Source organism: Pithys albifrons, chromosome 7, assembly GCF_047495875.1.
Source record: "Pithys albifrons albifrons isolate INPA30051 chromosome 7, PitAlb_v1, whole genome shotgun sequence".
Classification (NCBI taxonomy): Eukaryota; Metazoa; Chordata; class Aves; order Passeriformes; family Thamnophilidae; genus Pithys; species Pithys albifrons.
In genome coordinates, this window is record NC_092464.1 from 19719765 (window position 1) to 19740398 (window position 20634).

The 20634-nt window shown below is 38.5% G+C and overlaps 1 protein-coding gene and 1 long non-coding RNA gene across 4 annotated transcripts in view; both read left to right on the forward strand.

The window, feature by feature from the left end:
- Positions 1–20634, forward strand: part of NEBL (nebulette) — a 257377-nt gene that overhangs the window by 103623 nt on the left and 133120 nt on the right. For all 3 annotated transcript variants that reach the window (XM_071560196.1, XM_071560195.1, XM_071560197.1), the window contains one exon: positions 14947–15054. In XM_071560196.1, coding sequence (XP_071416297.1) covers positions 14947–15054 — 108 coding nt within the window. The remainder of the gene's footprint in view (positions 1–14946; positions 15055–20634) is intronic.
- Positions 17390–20634, forward strand: part of LOC139674073 (uncharacterized) — a 32695-nt gene continuing 29450 nt past the window's right edge. The window contains exon 1 of the long non-coding RNA XR_011698267.1: positions 17390–17558. This is a non-coding gene — a long non-coding RNA (uncharacterized lncRNA). The remainder of the gene's footprint in view (positions 17559–20634) is intronic.

The window sequence follows — 20634 nt, forward strand, 5'->3', positions numbered from 1 at the left end:
GTGTATATTTTAATAGTTAACATTTCCTATTTCTGTCTCATTTGGTGCTGGTGCTACTAACAAAGAGAAAACTGAGACCAGATGGTTGCCAAACAGTGAAGCCACCTGGTATTCTAGCAATGCCAAATATATTTTCCCTTCCATTTTTCTTTTGAAAATTACTGAGACAGGTCCAGGATTTTTTGAGGGTCCTGAGAATGCTTGCATGCATCCAGAAAAATATCCCAAATCTTCTTAAATTTTTCCTTGCAATTCTCTTCCCTGCTGTCTGCTCTTTCTCTGGTAACTCTATGTCATACTCTCTTCCCATTGTAGCACTTGGGTCTCCCACGTTAGTTACACACTGCTGGTCCCAGGTATGTGGTTTGCAGACCTCGCTCCACTGAGGAGCCTCTGAGGCTGCAGGTGACCCTGCCCCACCACCTCTGCAGCCACCAGTGCTGCTGGGATGGAATGAGGAACTCCCATTGCAAGCAGAATCCAACAGGCTGAACCTGTCAGGAGTGCTCCAGGTACTTCTCCACAGGCCTTGGGCTATTATGAGTGTGTAGCAAACAAGTGAAAAAGCACCCTGAAGAGCAGAGCACTTTAGGTGTGGCAGCCTGTGGTTTGCCATCTGATGGCTTCTTGATTTGAGCACCAAACATGAACCAACACTTCTGTCAGGGGTGTGACAGTGTGAGCTGGGACTGACATGATCATAGACTGAGCATACAATAGTGCACAAACAGTGCACAGTTTGCTAAGAGTAGCAGAAGTTAGACTAAGCTAACCAAAAATATTTTTTCTCCAGCACGGAATACATCCACACTCTGCTCCCTGTGCCAGTGCCGTATGCCGATGTGAGCTGCACCATGTGTGTGGTGACAGACAAGCTGTTTGAATCTGTGCTTCTCACACATCTCAAAAATCTGGTATAGGCAGTGGCTGTGTCCGTATTGATACATGTCCTGGGTTGAGCTGGCAAAACGCCAACTGTCCAAGACAGAGTGAAAAGGGTTCCTCCTCCCCCCAACCAGCCAAGGGAAAAAGAAGAGAGAGAGAAAAGAAAAACCCTCAAAACCAGGTCTATGCTGAAACTAACTACATGTATTTATACAGAAAAGAGAAAATTAAGAGGATACTACAATATAACACACACTTACACAAGTTATGTATAACAAGAAATAACTTCCCACTTCCCAGTAAACACAAATTCTACCATTTTAACTACAAATCATTCTAGAGAAGTTGGTTCTTCAGAGACAGACTTAAGCAGAGAGAAAAGCTAAGAACAAACATTTTACTTCCCTCAGATAACATGATGGTAAACTGATACTCCGGGCTTGGGCCTCCCCATCCCTCCTGGGACAGCAGAGTGTCTTGCTGGGACCACAGCTGTGAAGCAACTGCCTAAGCCACACCCACACACCAGCGCTTACCCCTTTTGAGATGATGCAATATGGTATGGAATACAATATTATTGGCTAGAAGAAGTCAGCTGTTAGCTAGCTCAGCCCAGCTCAAGTCAGCTGACAATTTCAGGCCTAATCTGAACTTTAAAGCCTAATTTAGGCTCACCTGGCTAAACCCATAACAATATATCTTCAAGACAAGCAGCATTAACACACCATACTGACATGGGTCTGGGGCAGGGAATGTAGTTTAACTCCTCACTTAGCTGCTGCCCATCCTCTGTGTCTTTTTCGTTCCTCTGCTTTTGTAGATGATTTTCTGGATCCTGCTGGTTTGTAGACCCCAAATATCTTGAATGATACTGACATGTACCCCTGGGTGCTGTGGCTCAATGAGTATAGGTGTTCATCTGAACACCCTGGTTGAATTCTGGCTGAGAGAACAGCTGTGACTATGTCAGCTCTCAGTAAATATTCAGATTACTGCAGTATCTAATTATTCTAGTCCTGGAGTGCTTTGCTAGGAGCTGTACAAATTCAACACAAAAAAGCTGTGTCTGCCTGAAAAGAACTTCTACTCTCTCTGTAAAAATCAGGTCTAGGGTGTAAAGCGATGAGAAAATGAAAGCACTAAGAAGTTTGGCATTCAGCAGTGTAACAGATAGCTGTCTCTAATGCTGTGTGTACAATGCACCTGTATGTACTTGTTACGATTCCTTTCCGCTTGCTGTGATCTGACAGTGGTTGTGGCAGCACTGAACTTTCTTGTCAGAGCTGTGCCGAGCATATGATGTCTCTATTTCTTTCCCACTGTCCTCTTACATCATGTACCTGTTTCTACCATGTTGTAGGCGTCAGAAAAGGCAGACATCTTTCCTTGGACAGATTTTGAACTTCACTGTTGCTCTACCACTATTGCCTCACTGCTAGCATGGTCTTCCTAGATGGCTGCAAAAGTCACCATGCAGAACAGGCCCTTCCAACCACTGACTGCAGTTGAAGCTGGGTTTTGAGAGGTCCACATTCCTGCTGGTTACAGTAGGTTGGACACAGCCCTGTCATAACATACACGGACCAGTTCAGCAGCAGATTTTTCAGGGAAAATGTACCGGAGTGGCCTCCCTTCAAAACTTCCCCTGCTCTGGAAAAAGGGGAATACTCCTTCGTATCTTTCCATCAGGTAGAAATTATAATATGTATTTAAGGTTTGTGATAGGAAAAGCTTAAAAATAATATTGTGGTGGAAATAATGCCCTTAAAATGCCTGCCCAGAGTTAATCCAATTTGGTTTGTTTAAGCAAGAAGACATAATGATTCAAATGTGCTTTACAGAGGTAGATGCATGAAGTGACAAGGATGTTGCTTCTTTTGGTTTTTCTGTTGTGAAGAGACAGTGCTCATTTTTGAACTTCCCTTCTATATTATATTAGAACTAATTTAGCAATATTTACCATTTCTCAAAATCTGTAAATTGACTTTGACAGGAGACCTAAGGATCAAGTAACATTTTCTCACAGCAGAAAATATTAAACATTGTGAAGGAAAACAACAATCATTGTTTGAAATATGTGAAATTTTGTATCTAATCTCTGTAATTTGAGTAAGTATGTTGGAAAACACATTGTAAAATTGCCAGAAGTTGCCTTTTTTTATTATGCAAGCAAATGAGGGTCCTGTAGGCTTTGGATGAAATTCTCTGCAATTAATGAACATTACAGGGACTTTAAATGCATCTTTTATTCAGCTAGTTTGATTTGTGCAGGCTGGCTGTATTACTACTCACAGAAGCTGTATTTGCCTTCTATAGACTATACCTCCTTGCAGAGGTGAATTGAACAGGGCAGACCAGAGTCCCTGTTGCACCTTACCTGTAGGATATGATGTTTCTGGAGATATTAAAAGGGAATGTAGCATGCTGGTTGTAGACTTTTTCCTTCTAGATAAAAAAATATCCAAAAAATATGAAAACCATGTAATATCCAAGAAAATTAGCATCTTAGCAGTTTTTAAAAAAATTGTGTACCAGTCTATTTCCTTTCATACAAATGTCACATACAGATTGTATCACTGTTGTCAGACTATCCCTGTCACTACTTTCCCTCCCCTAAAATAAAAGGATTAGGTTGTACTGGGAGATGTAAGTTCATTCTTAGTGGAGGTGAGAAAGAAAAATAAACAGCATTGAAAGTTATGACAAAGTTTCAACCTTTGTTTCGCAGGTAGAAGGCTTTACAGTGGTGATAAACCTTGTCCATGCAGATGTTTTCAAAATTTTAAAAGCAATCAGAAGGTAGGATGTATCAGATAGAGGAATGCCATTTGTCTCTTTTATAAGAGACATTGACCTCTCTCTCCTAGTTTTCCGTGGTCAGTAAAGAAAAAAAAAACCCAATCCCAAGACTGTGGCCTTTAGTGCTTGGAACCGAAAAATAGTTGTTCTCACTATACATTTCTAGGGAAGTTTTGAAAAAGCAGTACGGAATAGCATTTAAATAACAAAGATCCTTCTTTAAATTCTCACCTTCTCTTCGCTAAGGACCGTTTAACAAAAGGAGCAGTTTTTACAGCTGGGGTGATTTGCAACTGTTCCCTTTCTCTTCCCTCCCTCCCCTCCTGCTCAATCATTATTGTTAGCTAACATCTCTGATAAGAAATGGAAAGTACATTTGCTGTCTGCTCCTTCGGGGTGCCTGGGCTTCCTTTTCTGAAACGGTTGTGTTTGTTTCCTCCTCCCCCTCGAGACAGTTTTCAGTTCATTTCTGGAGTAATTCTTCGAATTTGTGGACCCGTCCTTTCCTTTACAATTTTTATTTTGTGGTACTGGGCAAGCAGGCCCTGCTGCTACACCCCACTTTTTGCTCTGATCCTAGCCCAGCCAACTGTCACTTTTTAGCCTGCAGGGAACCTTCTGGTACTAACATTCCTGCCTTGTTTTTATTAGAAGGGCATCTCTCACAACATATCCCTCACTGTTTGAAGCAGAAGTCATGTGTATTCAGTAGGAATGAATAATGGATGCATTTAAAGGGTACCTTGCCCTTCTCGTTCCTTTGCACATCATAAATAACCTCACTTTTACTTGGGTTTTACATATTGCTCTACAGGCACCCTTTGAAAAAATCTGGTGATTCAGCTCTCAATTTAAAAACCACAGTTGTATGCAGCTGGAAACTGATCCCACACCAAACTCGTTACTGGCATCTGTGTGCAGCTCTAGAATTCTGAAGATTTAGGAAACTGATCCCAAATTTATTATGAAGGAGCTCACAAAAGTGCAGCATCACAGGAGGTGTATAGACGACATGATGGGGTGTGTTGAAGCTCAGGATAGAATTCATTTCACCTGGATTTAGGTATCTTTTTTGGGATATCTTTAGGTATCTTCTCAAGATGCATAAAGATATTGTAGGTAGTTTTAAGTTTTATTTTTACATTTTAAGGTATTTTTCAAGATGTCTTAAAAATATTTTTTTAAAATTTCTTCAGGACAAGCTGAGTTTTTGTCTCTAAAAATGTCTTTTTTTCTCCACTCACTGTAAAAACAAGTTGGTTAGTGAGGTGTCTGTATTAGTGACATCTCCTTTTTGTCTGATGATCCCACTGTTTCTGGCCATTTATCACCATCTGAGGAGTTCCCTGGAATAACAGTATTAAAGGATAAACTGAATTTGATTAGGAGTTTCCTATAACTGTAACAAGCTTTAGCTGAGGCTCCCAAAGAAGATCCTAAAATTGAAGGCCAAGCTTGGAGTATGATTTAATTGTCTGATCTCTGTTGAAGGATGTTCAAGTTAGAGTCTCAGCAGGAAATGTTTTTGGGGGTGGGATGAGGGAACTGGATATATTTTTGTTGCCCATTTTACTTAGATAACTGACAAATGAAGTGGCCTAATAGCCCTGTTACTGTCAATACTGCAAAACTAGCCCCAAGTTACCATGTTCTCACTATTGGACTTTCACCCTGAGTATGTGGCTAAGATTTTTTTGTATATATACCTTGGGCCTTGAAGTGTCAGGACCTTAGGACAACCTATGTCTTTCCTGTGAGTTGTGGCAGGACTGGGGTCCAATTACTGATGATCACAGGGCAGTGTCAAATGAAGCCAGGGACTCTGCAGTCATGAGTCTGTATTCTCCTTGCGAACGAGGTAGATTTACCTCCTTTTCTAACTACAGAGGCAGAAGATTTGGACATACTGAAAATTGTGTACTCAGATGATTCGAGCATTAGTGTTTGCTAAGAAAAGACAGAACCAGGTTCCAACACTTGATTTTACTGGGGGGTCTTTCGCATCTTCTGATCTGAGTTTTTGTGGCGGTAATTTTGGAATTTTATGAGTTTCCTATGTGTCTGTTTCACTCTTCTTGTTGCTACCATGATATTTGAGAGGCTGATGATGTAAATATTAAATTTGCATTTATAGGAGGTTGCCCACATACTGAATTGTATAAGAAATTATTCCCTCTAAGTGATTCACCCTATGGACTTCTCCAAAGATTAATATTTGTAGTGATTCAGTTTTCTTTACAAACTTGTCTTATGATAGTTTTTGGAATTTTAGTTGGGACAAAATATTTTCTGTATTTTTCCCTTCTGCACCTGAAATTTCTTAAGAGTGTCTGACATTCAGAGTTGAAAATGAATGAAAATTTAAACATACAAGGCTGAAGTGTCCATTATGTATTTTCCAGTATGAAACTACCTTTTTTATGTGTATCATTTTGCATTCACCTTCTTTTCCTTCTTGCTTTTAAATAAAGAACAAAATGAAGAATTTGTAGTCTCAAAAAAATGGGGTTTAATGTCACATTCTAGCTAGTCTTTAACTAAAACTAATCTCTGCATGCCAAACTGCAGATATTAACTGGAAACGGATATTATGGATTTTCAAATTTTTCCCCTTTTTACTTCCATCTTTTGAAAAGGAGATTTCTCCTGAAGCAGTGTACCTTTATAGAGCCTTCAATAGTTTGGGCTTTATATACTTTAATGAGTGGCAGAAAGATAGTTTGGAAGGCAGAAAAAATTTTAAGAATTTTAGAATTTGTTTACAGTTAAATGGAAAAGAGGGGTAGTCCCTCTCCCCTACCCTTGGTTGTACAGAGACAGAGGAACTGACTGCATGGGACATCTATAACTGACATGGCCAAGGGGATACAGGCTGTGTGAAATGGCCATGGATTTTGCAAATGAGGCTCCCATGTGATATATCAGTTTTCAAGAAGTAAGCACAATAAACTGTTGCAAGCAACTTCCATGAGAACACCTAAGGCCAAATGATCTGTTAACTCTGGAATAAGAGATGACATGTCCTTACCATGGAAATAGACAAGAAGCTGTTGGGTAATGAGACAACAGGATAGCTACTGGTGTGAATGATATATAAGGCACCAGCTGCATGGTGTCTGAGTTAAACAGAGCCTGAGTTTGCTAAACTGTTAGCAGAGGCCCAAGGGTATAATTGTACTGTGTCCCGTTATTTTCTGTGACTCTTGTGTGCTTGCATATCTGCATTGCTCAAATCTGGATTTTCCAGTTTCTTTTCTTCTGCACTCTGTTCTGGGCTGCATTCTGGTGGCTCTCAGTTGGACTAATTTCAACCTCCTTCTTCTGCTACAGCAGTGAACAATCTCTGACATTTTTGGCAGTTGTTCATTAAAGTATTACAGGGTATTTTTTCCCATCACACATCATGTTCAGGCTTCTCTTGCCCATTAGTGTTAGCTTTGGTTACTTTTTGCGGCATATGAATACAACTTGTGCCCTTAATCTGTATTACAGTTTTCTGAAATCAGTCTTCTTTTACATCCCTTCTGTGGTTAATCTTCTTTACCTGACATGCTGCATTTTTTAGTTCAGTATTTGGCTTCATTTTTATGTGAATATTCTGCACTCTTTGAACCAGTATGACTCGTGTTATTTGGAAGATTTATTAGGTAGGTTTTAGAAGGTTGTATTTGTTGTGGTTTTGCAGGGAAAGGAATATTTGTTGTTTCTTTTTTTACTTTCCCCTTTCTCCCTCTCCCCCCTGCTCCCTTTTCCCTGGATTGCAGTTGTAGCTGCCTGCTTTTTGTGTGGATGTGCATTTTTGTGTTATATCTGCACACTACTCAGTGTGCAGATGCCTCAGAGCTCCACTCGTACTGTGAGCCAACTACAGGCTGCATGACCGCGGTTTGCATGGCATTGAGCCTGTGCTAACACATCCTGCCTCTCAGCAGGAATTGCTAGCTCAGTGTTGATGACCTAACCAACCAGCAGTTACGTATTTTCTGTCCACCTTGGAGCGTAGGCATAGCAAGCTCACATGTGCTTGTGATTTACTGCAGACTTCCTTCAGAGTACACAGCTCATGAGTTTGTAATTTTCCTGGTGGTTGCCTGACTGTTCTCTTTTCTGATAATGAAAACAGCAAGATGGGGACTGTATGTTTGTTTCAGATCCTGGAGATAAAAACAGTATTCCATGATTTACAAAATTTATACATGAGACATTTAAATGTGTTTTTTTTTTAACTCTCTCTGATAATTATCTTTCTGTTTAGAGGAGTTTGCTGTCATTGGTTTAGTTTTTGAGGGTATTAGTAAAATTTGTGGTAATTTATCAGGCTGCGTTTGAATTTTCTATTCATCTGTCTGTCTGTCTGTCTGTCTATCTGTCTATCTGTCTACCTATCTCAATATCAATCTTTCCTTTTCTGCCTGAAGAGGAGACATGGTGAAGTCAGATCAATTTCTGTTGTGGTAGAGTCCCTTCACTTCCCCAGACTTCTGTTCCTTGGAGATAAAGTAGTTCAAGCACAGTGTATACCACGTGATAGGCAGTGGAGAGAAGATGTGACGGTGTGTCTCTATCATGAAGGTTGCCACCTCATATCTTCTCAGCTGCAGTTCTTCATGGAATTTGTCTGCTGCTTCTAAAATATGGATGTCAAGTTTGTTTCACAAATTGAATGGATGATAGTCACTGGCTGAAGTGGAGGAAATCAGCTTGTTCTGAGACTGGTTTGTCTTTTATGTTGTCTTCTCTGTGTGTGCAGACTTTGGAGAACATTAGTGTTATATTTTAATAGAAAAGGCTATCACTGACTTCCACTTTGCTGAATAGTAAAACAAGGTGCTGGGCACTTGAGAGCATACTTAGTTGCATAAAAATAATTTCTTGGGCAGAAGAACATAAGTAGTGTCAGTGGAAATACCTTCTGGTGGAGTGGAGCTGAAGGGACAAGCCTGTTGAAATAATATCAGATCACACTCCAGTTGTGATTGTACTTGGTTGCCAGCTACTGTTCACAAGATATTGTGTGGAGGACTCCATCTTTTTCTCATTCTGAAATTGTTGATCTCTCACTGCCTCCAATTTCCTGTCCCTGCACAGCCTGGGATGTGGAACGCTTTTGCCCATGCATTTTCTTTGAGCCACTTGCATCATCCTCTGTATAAAGAGACCACATTATCTACAGAGTTACTATTTATACATTTTAATTTTCACCCATCCAACATTTTAACTGCGATGATGTCTATTCCAAAGATTTTTGTTTGTTACAAGTAGTTCCCTGGTAAAACCACAAAGGTCTTCAGGAAATTACAGTGCAGAGATTTGCAGATGGTCAGAGACTTGCTGAGGCTGTACTGCAGAGGGTAGCACAGAGAGACTTTCACAATAGTTGAATGATGTGTATAGAAAGATAGAATATTTAATGTTAGTGATGGCACTTTAAGCTTTTTACTCCATATAGATGCAAAGTTTTTTTGTTATGTTGGAATATTGATGTTTTCAGCTTTAAAACTGGATTCTCTCAGAAGGCACTTTCTTCTCTCAGAAAGTTCCAAATATTGTGATGAATGCTTCAGAGCTATGAGTTATGAAAATGGCTTTTTATCTATATTAAAAGCAAAAAAATTCTAAAATTTGGCTTTATACATTCTGAAGACCATTTGAAAAAAATCTCAAAATGCAGTCTCGGGGGGGGGTTTATTTTGTTTTATGTGAGGACAGTGATGAAATCTGTAACTCTGAAGTCCCTTATTTCAGCAAGTTGTTCATCATTTAGGAGTCCATGGCTCCTGGATTTCCCTAAGGGAGGCCCAACCTATAGGTTCCAGTTAATGTAGAAATTTCGAGGACAGTTTGGTCTGCCCTATGGGTCATTCCCAGTTTCTTCATTCCAGATGGCTGTATAGATTTAATGCAGACAATAATTCTAATGGAGCGGCAGTGAGAAGGCCATGTTTACTGCCATGAGGAGAAGCAATGCTTGGGCAGATTGGGTATTGACTATTGTTGGGTCATGGGTGGCACTTAAATGTACCTTTAATATGTGCCAGACATTAATGGGATGTAGACCTGCTGGCAGTGTTGGAAGAAAATCTATATCATGAGGACTGAAACCTAACTTTGTCAGAGGAGAGTGTTTGGGATCCTTCATAACAGGGATTAGTCAACTAAACAGAAGTCCTAATGAGTTTAGTCTAGAATTGTTTTTTATATTTGATTTACCTGTAAACATTTGTTTTAGTCATGTTCATAAAAACCTAATTTACAGGGTAAATTTTTTTCTGTCTTGTCATTAATTCTCTAAGAAATACGATAAATCAAGGCAAAATCAGCAGACTATGTGCTGCATGAAATAAGCAGAATCAAATAAAGGCATTTTTGCCAAGATGTGTCTCTGGGACCTGTGCTGTGGGAGAGGATTTCTTGCCAGTCTGTGAAAACCAGTGTATTAGCAGATGGTGACCTTTGGGAAGTGGTTGTGTGTTCTGGGCACAGAAGGACCAGATGGCTCTGGGCAAGCCTCAAACATAACATACTGAAAAAAAATCATAAATATTCAGGGTGTAGTAAAGACTCTAGGTCTATGAACATTCCTCTCAGGGCAAATGTGAGTGTGAGACATCCCATCCTCTCATTCTACCCTGCTTACTCCTTCCTTGCTGGACATGAGGCATGATGATGCCAGTCTGTAGGGCCATGCAGTGTGTCAGAATAAGGAAGGAGATTTAATTACACAGCTACACAGTCTGTACAGGGGACTGTACAGGAAGCTAACTTTAACATTGCCTTAGTTTTTGGTAATTTAATATTTGCTTTGTAGTGGATGAGTAACCTTTTGATAGGGATGGGATGGAATGAGTAGTGTTTCTGAGGTTGGTGTTATTAACAGCTTTCCAGTGATGGTAAGAGCATGAGGATCCACCATGTTGAATTCTTGCTCTGCTTTTTTTGCTTGGTGTTTTTGGGCTCCTATGTTATTTGTTCATGTGCTTCTGGTATTGCAAATGAGTCTGGATTAAGGGTATGTGCCAAAACCCCCAAGAGTATAATCAATCTTTCAGGCTCCATTTATATTTTCAGAGTATTTTTCTCAGGAATAATTAATCTTGTTTTGCTGTTAGGTGGCTTTGCTGCCAAATGCCAAGTGTACGTGTGAAAAAAATGAGCAGCACTTTCTCAGCATAATATTTTATGTTCAGAGTAAGATGAACCCTCTGTCCATCAGTGTAAGAGGGACCCTCTAGCTCCTTCATGCTGACCTCATGACTGGATTCACACAGTCCTGTGTTTGGGTCTCTAAAATGTATCTGTGTCTCTGGTGTTCACAAACCTGAGAAGTTTGATTTGTTAAAGATCTGTTGGATCACTTAGTCCTTTCACCATGTGTCTTTGCAGAATTACTTCTCGTGAAGTATTTTCACTTAAAACTTTTTAATTTATGGTGATTTATTACAGTTTTATTTCTAATGTTTATGCAACACATTGTCTCTCAAAGGATCAATTTTTCAGTGCAGTCACCACTGAGGGTGCTCTGCATTTGTGAGACTGCACTTAATTTTGGAGCCAAGAGGGAAGCATTATGAACCACTGGCTGGGATTTCAGTGAGGAGTTGCTGAAAATCATCCTTGTAGGAGGTGACTGCATTTATGATTAAGTCATTAGGGATTATAGACATTTCCATTTCAAAACTAAATTTCAAGGGTTTCAGTTTGGGATGTGTTGACCTTGGCTGACTGCCAGGTGCCCACCAAGCCCCTCTCTCACTCCCTCAGCAGGACAGAAGGAAAAAAGATGATAAAAAAACCTCCTTGTGGGTCAAGTTTTTTTTGAAAAATGCAAGGGTTGCACACAGAAGGAAAGCAAAAGCAAGATTTATTTTCTACTTCCCACCAGCAGGCAATGTCCCACCATTTCCTGGGAAGTAGGGCCTTGGTATGTATAGTGGTTTCTTCAGAAGACAAATGTCTTAATCATTAAGGTCCCCTCTCCCCCTTTGCTTTTTTTATTGAGCATAATGTTTTATGATATGGAATATCCCTTTGGTCAGTTTGTGTCAGCTTACCTGGCTGTGTCACCTCCCAGCCCCTCACCCATCACAGCCTCCTGGTCTTTGGGTAATGCTGGGGATGATTCTGTGTGAGCACTGCTCAGCAATAGCCAAAACTCTGGTACTCAGCACTGTTCGAGGTACAAATGCAAAGCTCAGCACTGTATGGGCTGCTATGAGGAAATTTATCTCCATCCCAGACAGACACGGTACGTAGCTAAGTCAATTGTTATAGTGATATTTACAGCTCCTATACAGAATATTCTTTTCTACTGTAAATTGGTTTAAGAAAATCAAATTACATTTTAATCCTAGATTTTGTAGTTACTAAAAGTTTTCTAGTTAAGCAAAACTTGAACTTTTAAATTATCTGAAATTGGAAGTAAATCAGCAGTTGGTTTGTCTCCTTTTCATTCATATTCATTCTTGACACTAAATATGAGTTTTGTTTGGATCCAAATCCTAAATCACCAATGGCATCTTCATTATTTGACATTTTCTGGAAACTGAGATGTTTTGTCTTTTGAACTTATACTGATGTTAGTGGGCTACATTTCTCGGAGCCGTGCTCTTCATGAAACATCATGTTTTTTATGATTTTTATAACTCAAAACTACATTTTGAAGTTAGATAGCAAAATTCAATATGCATATATTAACTCTAATAGTTTAACTAAGTTTTTTTAATGATTTCAGAGTAGCTGCTCTGAGAACTATAGTTAACCTTAATCCTGCAAAGTGATTTATTAAGAGAGTAGAAGCCCTTTTTATCTGACTGAAGGATTACAATAATATTAAGGTAAAACTATCTTGTTCCCTTCCTTCTTCTTCTATTCCTTTCTAAGATGAATAAAGGTAATTTGAAGTTAATGGCTAGTACATTTGGAACTAATAGCAGGAAATGCTCTTTCTAAGAACAGGTAATCTTTCTTGTAGGCAGGACTAAACCTGTTTTTCATTGTAAGATACGTTCACTTGCTTATAATTCTGGTAAACTTTAAGCAGTAAAGCTGAACATTTGTATGTCAGCTGCCTGCTTCAGGCCAAATGTGGAATTTTTATGCGAAATACTTAGCAGTTTCCATGGCTGAGACTGGAATAAATGTTTTTCCCCTTGGAATTATTAGCAAGTGTTTTTTCTTTTTTCAGTTGTTGAACAGCTCAGTTTTTTTAGCATGTAGGCAAGAGGAGCTGAAGCTTGCTGAAATAGAAGTCTTTTGTGTTAAGTATGTATCCTTAGCCATGGAAGTCTGCCCAATTTTGATAAAGTTTTGTATGACTCCAAATAGAGAAAGTTCACAGATACTCTTAAGACATCTTTCTTAGCAGCAGACAGTGCTGGAATAGTATGTCCATTCAGTATGTTTAAGGAAGCCTCTGAGAGTCACTGTGAAGATGCAGAGCCATTTGGTAGAAGAGAGATAAGGGGCAACGAAAATTAGAGTGCCTTGGGTAAAGGGATTTAGCAAGAAGCCCTGGAGAGATGGACTAGACAAGTTTAGAAATTCAGAAGGAGACAAAGGGATACCTGAATACAGTGGTCAAATGGAAGGAAAGGTGCAAAGGTGTTGAACCTGGGGAATACGAACAGAAAGGCATGGGGCAATCAACCCCTGGTTTTCTGAAAGCCTCAGTGGAAGTGCTTTTCCTTTGTCTCCAGGTGGTGTGAAAAGATTATACTTGTGTGAAGTCCACAGCTAGCTCTAAGTGTGGAACACAGGAAAAATGGTTCATTGATGGCATCATTTGCTGCAGTGTCTTAAGGATTTGAGTGATGGGCTTACCTGTGAGCCGTATACAATGATATATGCTAAAACTGCAGTTAAAGAAAAACCCCAAAAGTTATTAACATTTTCATTGAGGTTTAGGATGAGGAAGGCAAACTCTGTTCTATAGCCTCTGAAACTTAATTTTCATGATCTAGAGGTATTTATTCCTGTGTATGATCATCATAACATGAGGTGATTGCTTGTGAAATAAACCTAAGCCAGCCTTGAACTTGCCACATGTGCTGGATGTTTTCTGGTTATCAGCTGTGTGAAGGAGAATCCTGCTATGTCTGTACTACTGCTCTCCCAGGTATTGCAAAATCTGGATGTGTGTAGTGAATAAAGCCAGGGACACAGGAAGTAAAAGGAAGTTTATATGGGTGAGATAGATGAATCCATCTGGGAACACATGAGTCCCAACTCCGTCTTTGCTGTAGAGTTTTATCTGTTGCTCAACAGTGACTTAATATTTTGCAGGTTTCATCTGTTTCTTTATGTTGAAACTGAGATCTCCAAGACTGATTTGCAGAAGTACTGGCTATTTGTAACCCAAAGTCCATAATTTGAATGTATTCAACCGTTAGGAATCTGAGAGTGAACACCCTGAGACCCTTGTATGTGTTTGGAAATTAAGCTTATTTCACCTCAGTTTGCAGGTTGCCCTGGAAGTGTGGATATTGCCATTCTCACTTTCCAAGGTACATTAGAAAGATTGATTAATAGCTGTGGTGAGAGATATATAAAAGGTCCTGATGAAACCAATATTCTTACCTTGATAATAGGATTTGAATAGTCTGGTCTGAAAGAAGGATACAACTGCATGTGGAACCATCTCTGCTGTGCACAGAATAAAGTAGGGGGCTTTCTGAAAGGTTAATATATGAGTACCTGATTAAAGACAGTATCCGAATGAATGTGTGCAAGAGGGACAAATTAAGCTTGTACAGGCAGCCATTCCCTAACTTACCAATGTTTGCCTTCATGATATTCTGAATACTCTTTTCATGCAGTATTTTTTTGATGTGTAATTTATGTTTCAACAGGGAAAAAGACTGGTAGAATAATCATGAAGAGGGTGAAATGTGAAGTTTTGGATTAGACCTCCAGATTTAGTTACAGTTGTTATTTTGTGTGAGAATAGTGCTTGCTTGGTGCTGTGCTGGCATCTGTAGTTCTGTGGTAACTGCTCTGAGAATGAAATGATCACAGAGTGATCTTCCACAGTTGCAGTATGTGTGGAGGTGAGCCCATGACACCTCAGAGGAGGCAGTTGCTTGGGCACTGGGGAATTTTGTCCATTTGCTGTCTGTCCCTGTTAGAGGATGAAGGCAGGCAGCTTCTTTAAAAGCTGAAAGCCTTTTACAAGTGCTTTATTGACAGTAAAAAAGAATTGCTAGATTGTTAGGGGCACCTTGTGGAAAACGAAAATAACCCTGTTCTGTATTTTCTATTCTGTAGGTAAAATACAAAAGAGACTTTGAAGAAAGCAAAGGAAGAGGATTCAGTATTGTGACCGATACACCCGAGTTACAAAGACTGAAAAGGACTCAGGAACAAATCAGTAATGTATGTGACTGCTACCAAAAGTGATTGTAGATGGAGAACTAGTGTGTCTAAGTGTGTTTGTTGGTGTTTCTGATGAAGTCTGTGTGAGTGAAGAGTGGGATTTTGGTGATGGATTTGTGTATGTCTGATTCTGGAGTGTGTGTGACTGTATACCATGGACTTGTACAGCACATTAGCAATGTGTGTTCACCTCTCCAGCTTTCATCTAGTATGCTCAGAGGATTTTTTTTATTAAAATGATTTGACACTTTTTACTTTTTTAATAGATTTTCCTGTGAGTAGGTATACTTTTGTAACTTTTTATTTACATATAAACTGTATAAATTATGTAAGTTACACAATTTTGTCTCTTTTTTAGCAGGGGCTGTAAAACAAAAAATAGCATAACTGGCAAGATGGGGTTTTCTAGAAGCAGACAAAAATTTTGATGCTGTGTTTTAAAAGAAAGTGTTTTGTCTTTTAAAGGACAATGCTCTGCAAGATGAGAAACAAATGGCAAATGGCAAAACTTAATGCGTTTCTTTAGCTTACAGGAGTGGGATTTAAAAAATGGGACTTTTTCTGACTTACTATCTTTTTAATTTGTTTTTTTTAATGACTCACTGACTAACTTTCACTAGGAAAGATATTTATTTGTATTGTATTCACTTGTAGCGTGTTTAACTCACTGCATGATGGAATATTGGGTGATATGTATGACATGTATGAAATAGGTAAGAACTAGCATGAGCTAGAAGTGATACAGCATCAATACTATCAGCTTTGTCTTGACTTTCCTCCTGATCATTCTTCTGCTGTAAGACCTTGTCTCCATGCAATATTTTGTGAAAATGTTTTTGAATCATTGTCTGTGGTAATAAAATAGCAGTATTGCATCAGAGACACCAAGTGTAAGTATGATCACAAGAAAATGGTGCAATTTATTTACTTGAAAGAAAAAAAAGCTTTTTTCAGGTTGAGATATTATTGAAAAAAAAGTCAATGAAAAATACTAGTTTTTCACAGGAATGGAGATGTACCAATCTTGCCAAAGCATTGGCTAGTTAAGATTTTGATGTCCAGATCTGTTATTTGAGGTGAAAAATTTAGGCTTATTTCCTGGAGCTTTGGACAATGGTTAATTTAAGAGATGTGCAAATGCTCCTGTGCATAGATAAGATGAGAACAAAAGCTCATCTCTTATGTTCATGCTGGGTTAACTGAAATTATGGTTTGTAAGAGAGGAAGATGTATTCTTCAGAGTGACAAAAAGCGTGGCCATTAAGACTTTTGTTTGGGATCTAGGAAACTTCAGCGAGTCCCTGGTTTTAATCAGCTGTATTTTTTATTCCAATCAGGAACTTAAATTAGGTCCTCTCATGACCTGCATAGCTTCCTCAAGCAAGAGTGATTCTTTTGTGTGGGATAACTCTGGAATGCATCAAGGAGATGAAATGATCAGTGCTCTGATGAACATTTAATTCCTCGCACGAGCGTGCTCTGTTAGGAGAGCTTGAGAGGAGTACCCTGCAGCAGGCCTGTTGTGCTCAGTTTGGATATTGGCATTCAAATAAATTTAATTATATCTATCAAGCCCTGCACCCTCAACTTCAGACTACAGAATAATATGGCACAGCTCACTTGCATGCCCTTTATCTCTCTCTTGTTCAAAGCATGTTGGGTTTTCTGCTGTGGGAAAAGAAGATAAGAAAATCAAACAAGTGTTTTTGTGACATGGAAAAGAGCTTTCTTCCCACCTCTACTTTTAAATGGATCAAGGGAATTTCTCTGGTAGCAGAAGACCTTGTTGCACAATCTGCGATACTTTCTGGTTCCTGAACCAAAGATATCTATCTGACTTTTCAGACTAGCTGAAAAGCACATTTAAAACAGAAATAGCTGTTTTAAATGTGAAAAATGGTTTTATTTCAGTTTTTTTCCTTGGTGACTGCATGTACCACTCCTGTCTCTTCATTTCTAACCACCCAGTCTTAACAATACAGGTTTGTTCTATCTAGGCTTAACAATACAGAGTTGTTTTTGTTTTTTAATGTATGTAGCTGACAGAGATTTGGAGTCAGGGACTGTATTTGAAAGAATTAATATTGAAGGCTAAAATGGCATTGTAAAATGTGGATGATAAAAGAAGTTGCTTTGCATTTCATTTCTGCTTACACTTAAAAAATAAATTCATTTATGGCATTATATCCTAGAAAAATACTTCTGCCAGAACGTAAATCTAATTGGAAAACTACTGTATTATAGAAGTGCATTCCACACAGAGTAGTTTCTGTATTTATCAGATAAGCAGTATACATCATGAACTAAGGATCAAATTAAGGTTTCAAGACTGAAAGGTAAGCACTTTAATAATTCTAAAATAATTTTATTTTTCATATAAAGAAAACTGGAAAAATACTAATACATCTATTTAATTTTCAGTTTTGTTTTGATTTCACCTTCAAGTACTAGATACTTCTCAAAGAGCCTATTTGAACCAAAATTGTAACAACTTCATTGAAGAGGTAAGTGGGCATAGTTGACTGTGTAGATGTTCTTGATGAAGGTAAATAAAAAATAAAATAATTATAATAGATATTAATTAGCATAAATGTTTTAACAATATTGTCTTTTTTGTCCTAATAGTAAGTTTGGCAGCATACATATATAATACCAGAATGCTCTGATTTTTTTAAAGAATCCCTTATGCTATGAATATAAACCTTGTGAGGAAAAAGAGATCAAACAAGGAATGGAATGAGAGTGGATTGACAGAGGGTGTTGGATTTTGATGTTTTGCCATCAGCAATCCTGCCTCTGAAGACTTAGACTGAACATGTGAATTTATTTTATGTCGTGATGGAGGTATTTGGACCAGAATGCAGTTTCTTAGAAAAGAATAAAATTTACGCTGGTATCTCATGCTTTTTCATCATTAAAAACCTAGTTCTGCAGATGTCCAACATACTTTTGGCGTTGAATATATATGTAGTCAATACACAAAAAATTTATACTCTTCACACAGAGAAATCTGTAAATTTTGTTTAAGAACCTTGCAGTGTTTTTTGTCCATCTTGAACTTTGTGAGGATTTTTAGTATGAACTCGAACATTCTCAAAATGAAAAACATACCATGAATTTTTATAGGTGATTTTGCAATTAAGCTAACTGCAAACTGGTTTTGCAAGGAAAAAGTTAAGGTGGCAAAAAGAACAGAATAATTAAAGATGATGGCAAAGGGTTATTGATTTGTCATGACACATAGCTAAATGAGGGAGTAGAAACTCAATATAATAATATTTTCTGTAGGGAAATGGAACACTTTCAGCAGTTTGCATCAATGAGCTGCAGCTTGCTGCAACTGCACTTTTTTGTCTAGCTATATTGAGTTGAAGGATGCTTTATCCTATGTGAAATAAGTTACTCTTTCTTAAATCTGGTCCTGGTAAATGTCTGCAAAGTATAAAAGAAAACAGGTGTCTCTACAAATTGATGGAGTGAGAAGCTTTCATTAAGATAAAGGCCATTGCTTGGATAGTAGAGGTTGCTGCCTTGGTTGTATGACTGGAAGGATGTAAGGAAGCTTTCACAGTGGTGCCTTCATTACTTTGAGAGCTCATGTAAAGGCATTTATCACTTCCACATTAATACTGTTATGAACTGAAGTAATGCAGGAGCAAGAAGCACTGCCCATCTGTGCCCTTCTTCCCTTTCAGAGCTAGCAAAATGAAGACATTCAGGTCTTTTATTTGTGTGGGACTCATTTTCCGATAGGTTTGGATTGTATAAAAAACAAAAATTATACTTTAATGTAAAGAAGGAAAATAAGAAAACAGATTAAATCTGCTTTGAAAAGCACATTTCCAAGGTATCCTATTTTTGTGAAGAAGTTAGCAAGGACAGTAGAGTTAACGAAAGAAAGGTCACCCACTATGAGGTAAGAGAGTGTCTCCCCCAGGTACTGGGAGTTGAACTCCTCTCTGAATTTAGTGAAGCCTGTGTTGGCTGCAGAGAAGAGAACATGAGAATCTTGAAGCATTCTTGGAAGTGTTTTATGTGGATTTTAATGAGAAAAGCTGTGTATTGTCTTTAAATGTCTTTAATGAAATATGGTGCATGGTGGTGTTTTTTTTTTCCCAGTATCAAGGGTCACTTTTTACCTCCAGTTAAATTTATACAGCTTCAGGGGTTGCAGCAGAGGACAGGATTTCTCTCATAATTTGAATCAACTAAACACCTGTTATCTGGAGAAAGACACAAGTGATAAGGAGTTGGGTACTACCTCAGATGTGATAAAAATATATCTTCAGTAGCAACTAAAGCAGGACACAAACCACATTGCTACTGTAGCTGCACACATCTGCATATCTGAAACTGTCCCTAGCAGACTGTGAGCCATGGCTCCCTATTTGGAAGCTATTGGCAGAGCTGTTCAACCTGTTTGCTTACTCAAACATAAAATGATGTCTTAAATTGCTAAAAAAGATTGTAGAGCAAATTGGCAGGAGAAGATGTTAACAACATGGCCCACAGGTCCATTTGTAGAATTCACAGTACAAAACCTGCAGACACGTGTCTCTATGGGCTTTTTTTTTCTTCCATTGAATTGAAGTGAAGGAGAGGAATAGGGGAACAAGAGAATATCACAGCAATATCAGTATGTACATTTCACAAAACCAACCATGGCACATCAACAAAGAGACTGGGTAAGCATGTTAAATTGCATACAAAAAGAACTTATGCTGTTTTAGGCAATGTTGGGATTTTTACTACTCCTAAAGTGATTAATACTTTGTTTGACTGTCCTCATATTCCTAAGCATGATTTGTATCTTGTTGTTCTTTCACTGGGAAAATAAGCATTTAGTCATATAGGGCAATTATGTCTACTAACATAGGTGAATAGCACTTGCTGACCAGTGCCTGAATTGCTGCATGTCCATGGCATGTATGGTAGGCTGGATGCACTGTAGTACCAATTGCCTTCTGCTCCCCTTGATTCCTCTGACAGTTTAACATGAACTGCAACTCCGAGAGCCATTCATTATTTGGTATGCAGTAGGCTTAATTCCACACAGCTGCACTTCAAATATGCTGCATATAACTCATGTGATTAAGCATCTATCAGTTGCCTTCAACAGCATTTTTTTCTGGCTGGAAATGAGTAGGTTCAGTATGTCATTCCTATTGCTAATATGAGCGTGTCTCTGCAAGAAGGTGGAGCTCCTGCTGTTCTCCTATGCAGTGTTCATTTTATGGTTGATCTTCTAAGCTTTCTTTGTATAGATACATACAAATGGAAATTCTGAGAAACCCCAGGTCCTTTGACTTTCTAATATTTCTATATTGAAGTTTCTTTGACCTCCCCTTTTGACTAAGGAGAAATCATTTTGTCTTTAAATGTAGAGTCCTAATAAATGCTTTAAAAGTATCAGAAGAATCACATTAATTTTCAAGTACCATAACTATTTTTACAAATTTTTGTATAGCTTTCATATTTTGTAAGCTTTCAGAAGTTGTGGGGAAGCCATATGAGCTGCGGCTGAGGTTACTTGGTCTGTTCAGCCTGGAGGAGACTGAGAGGAGACCTCATTGCAGTCTA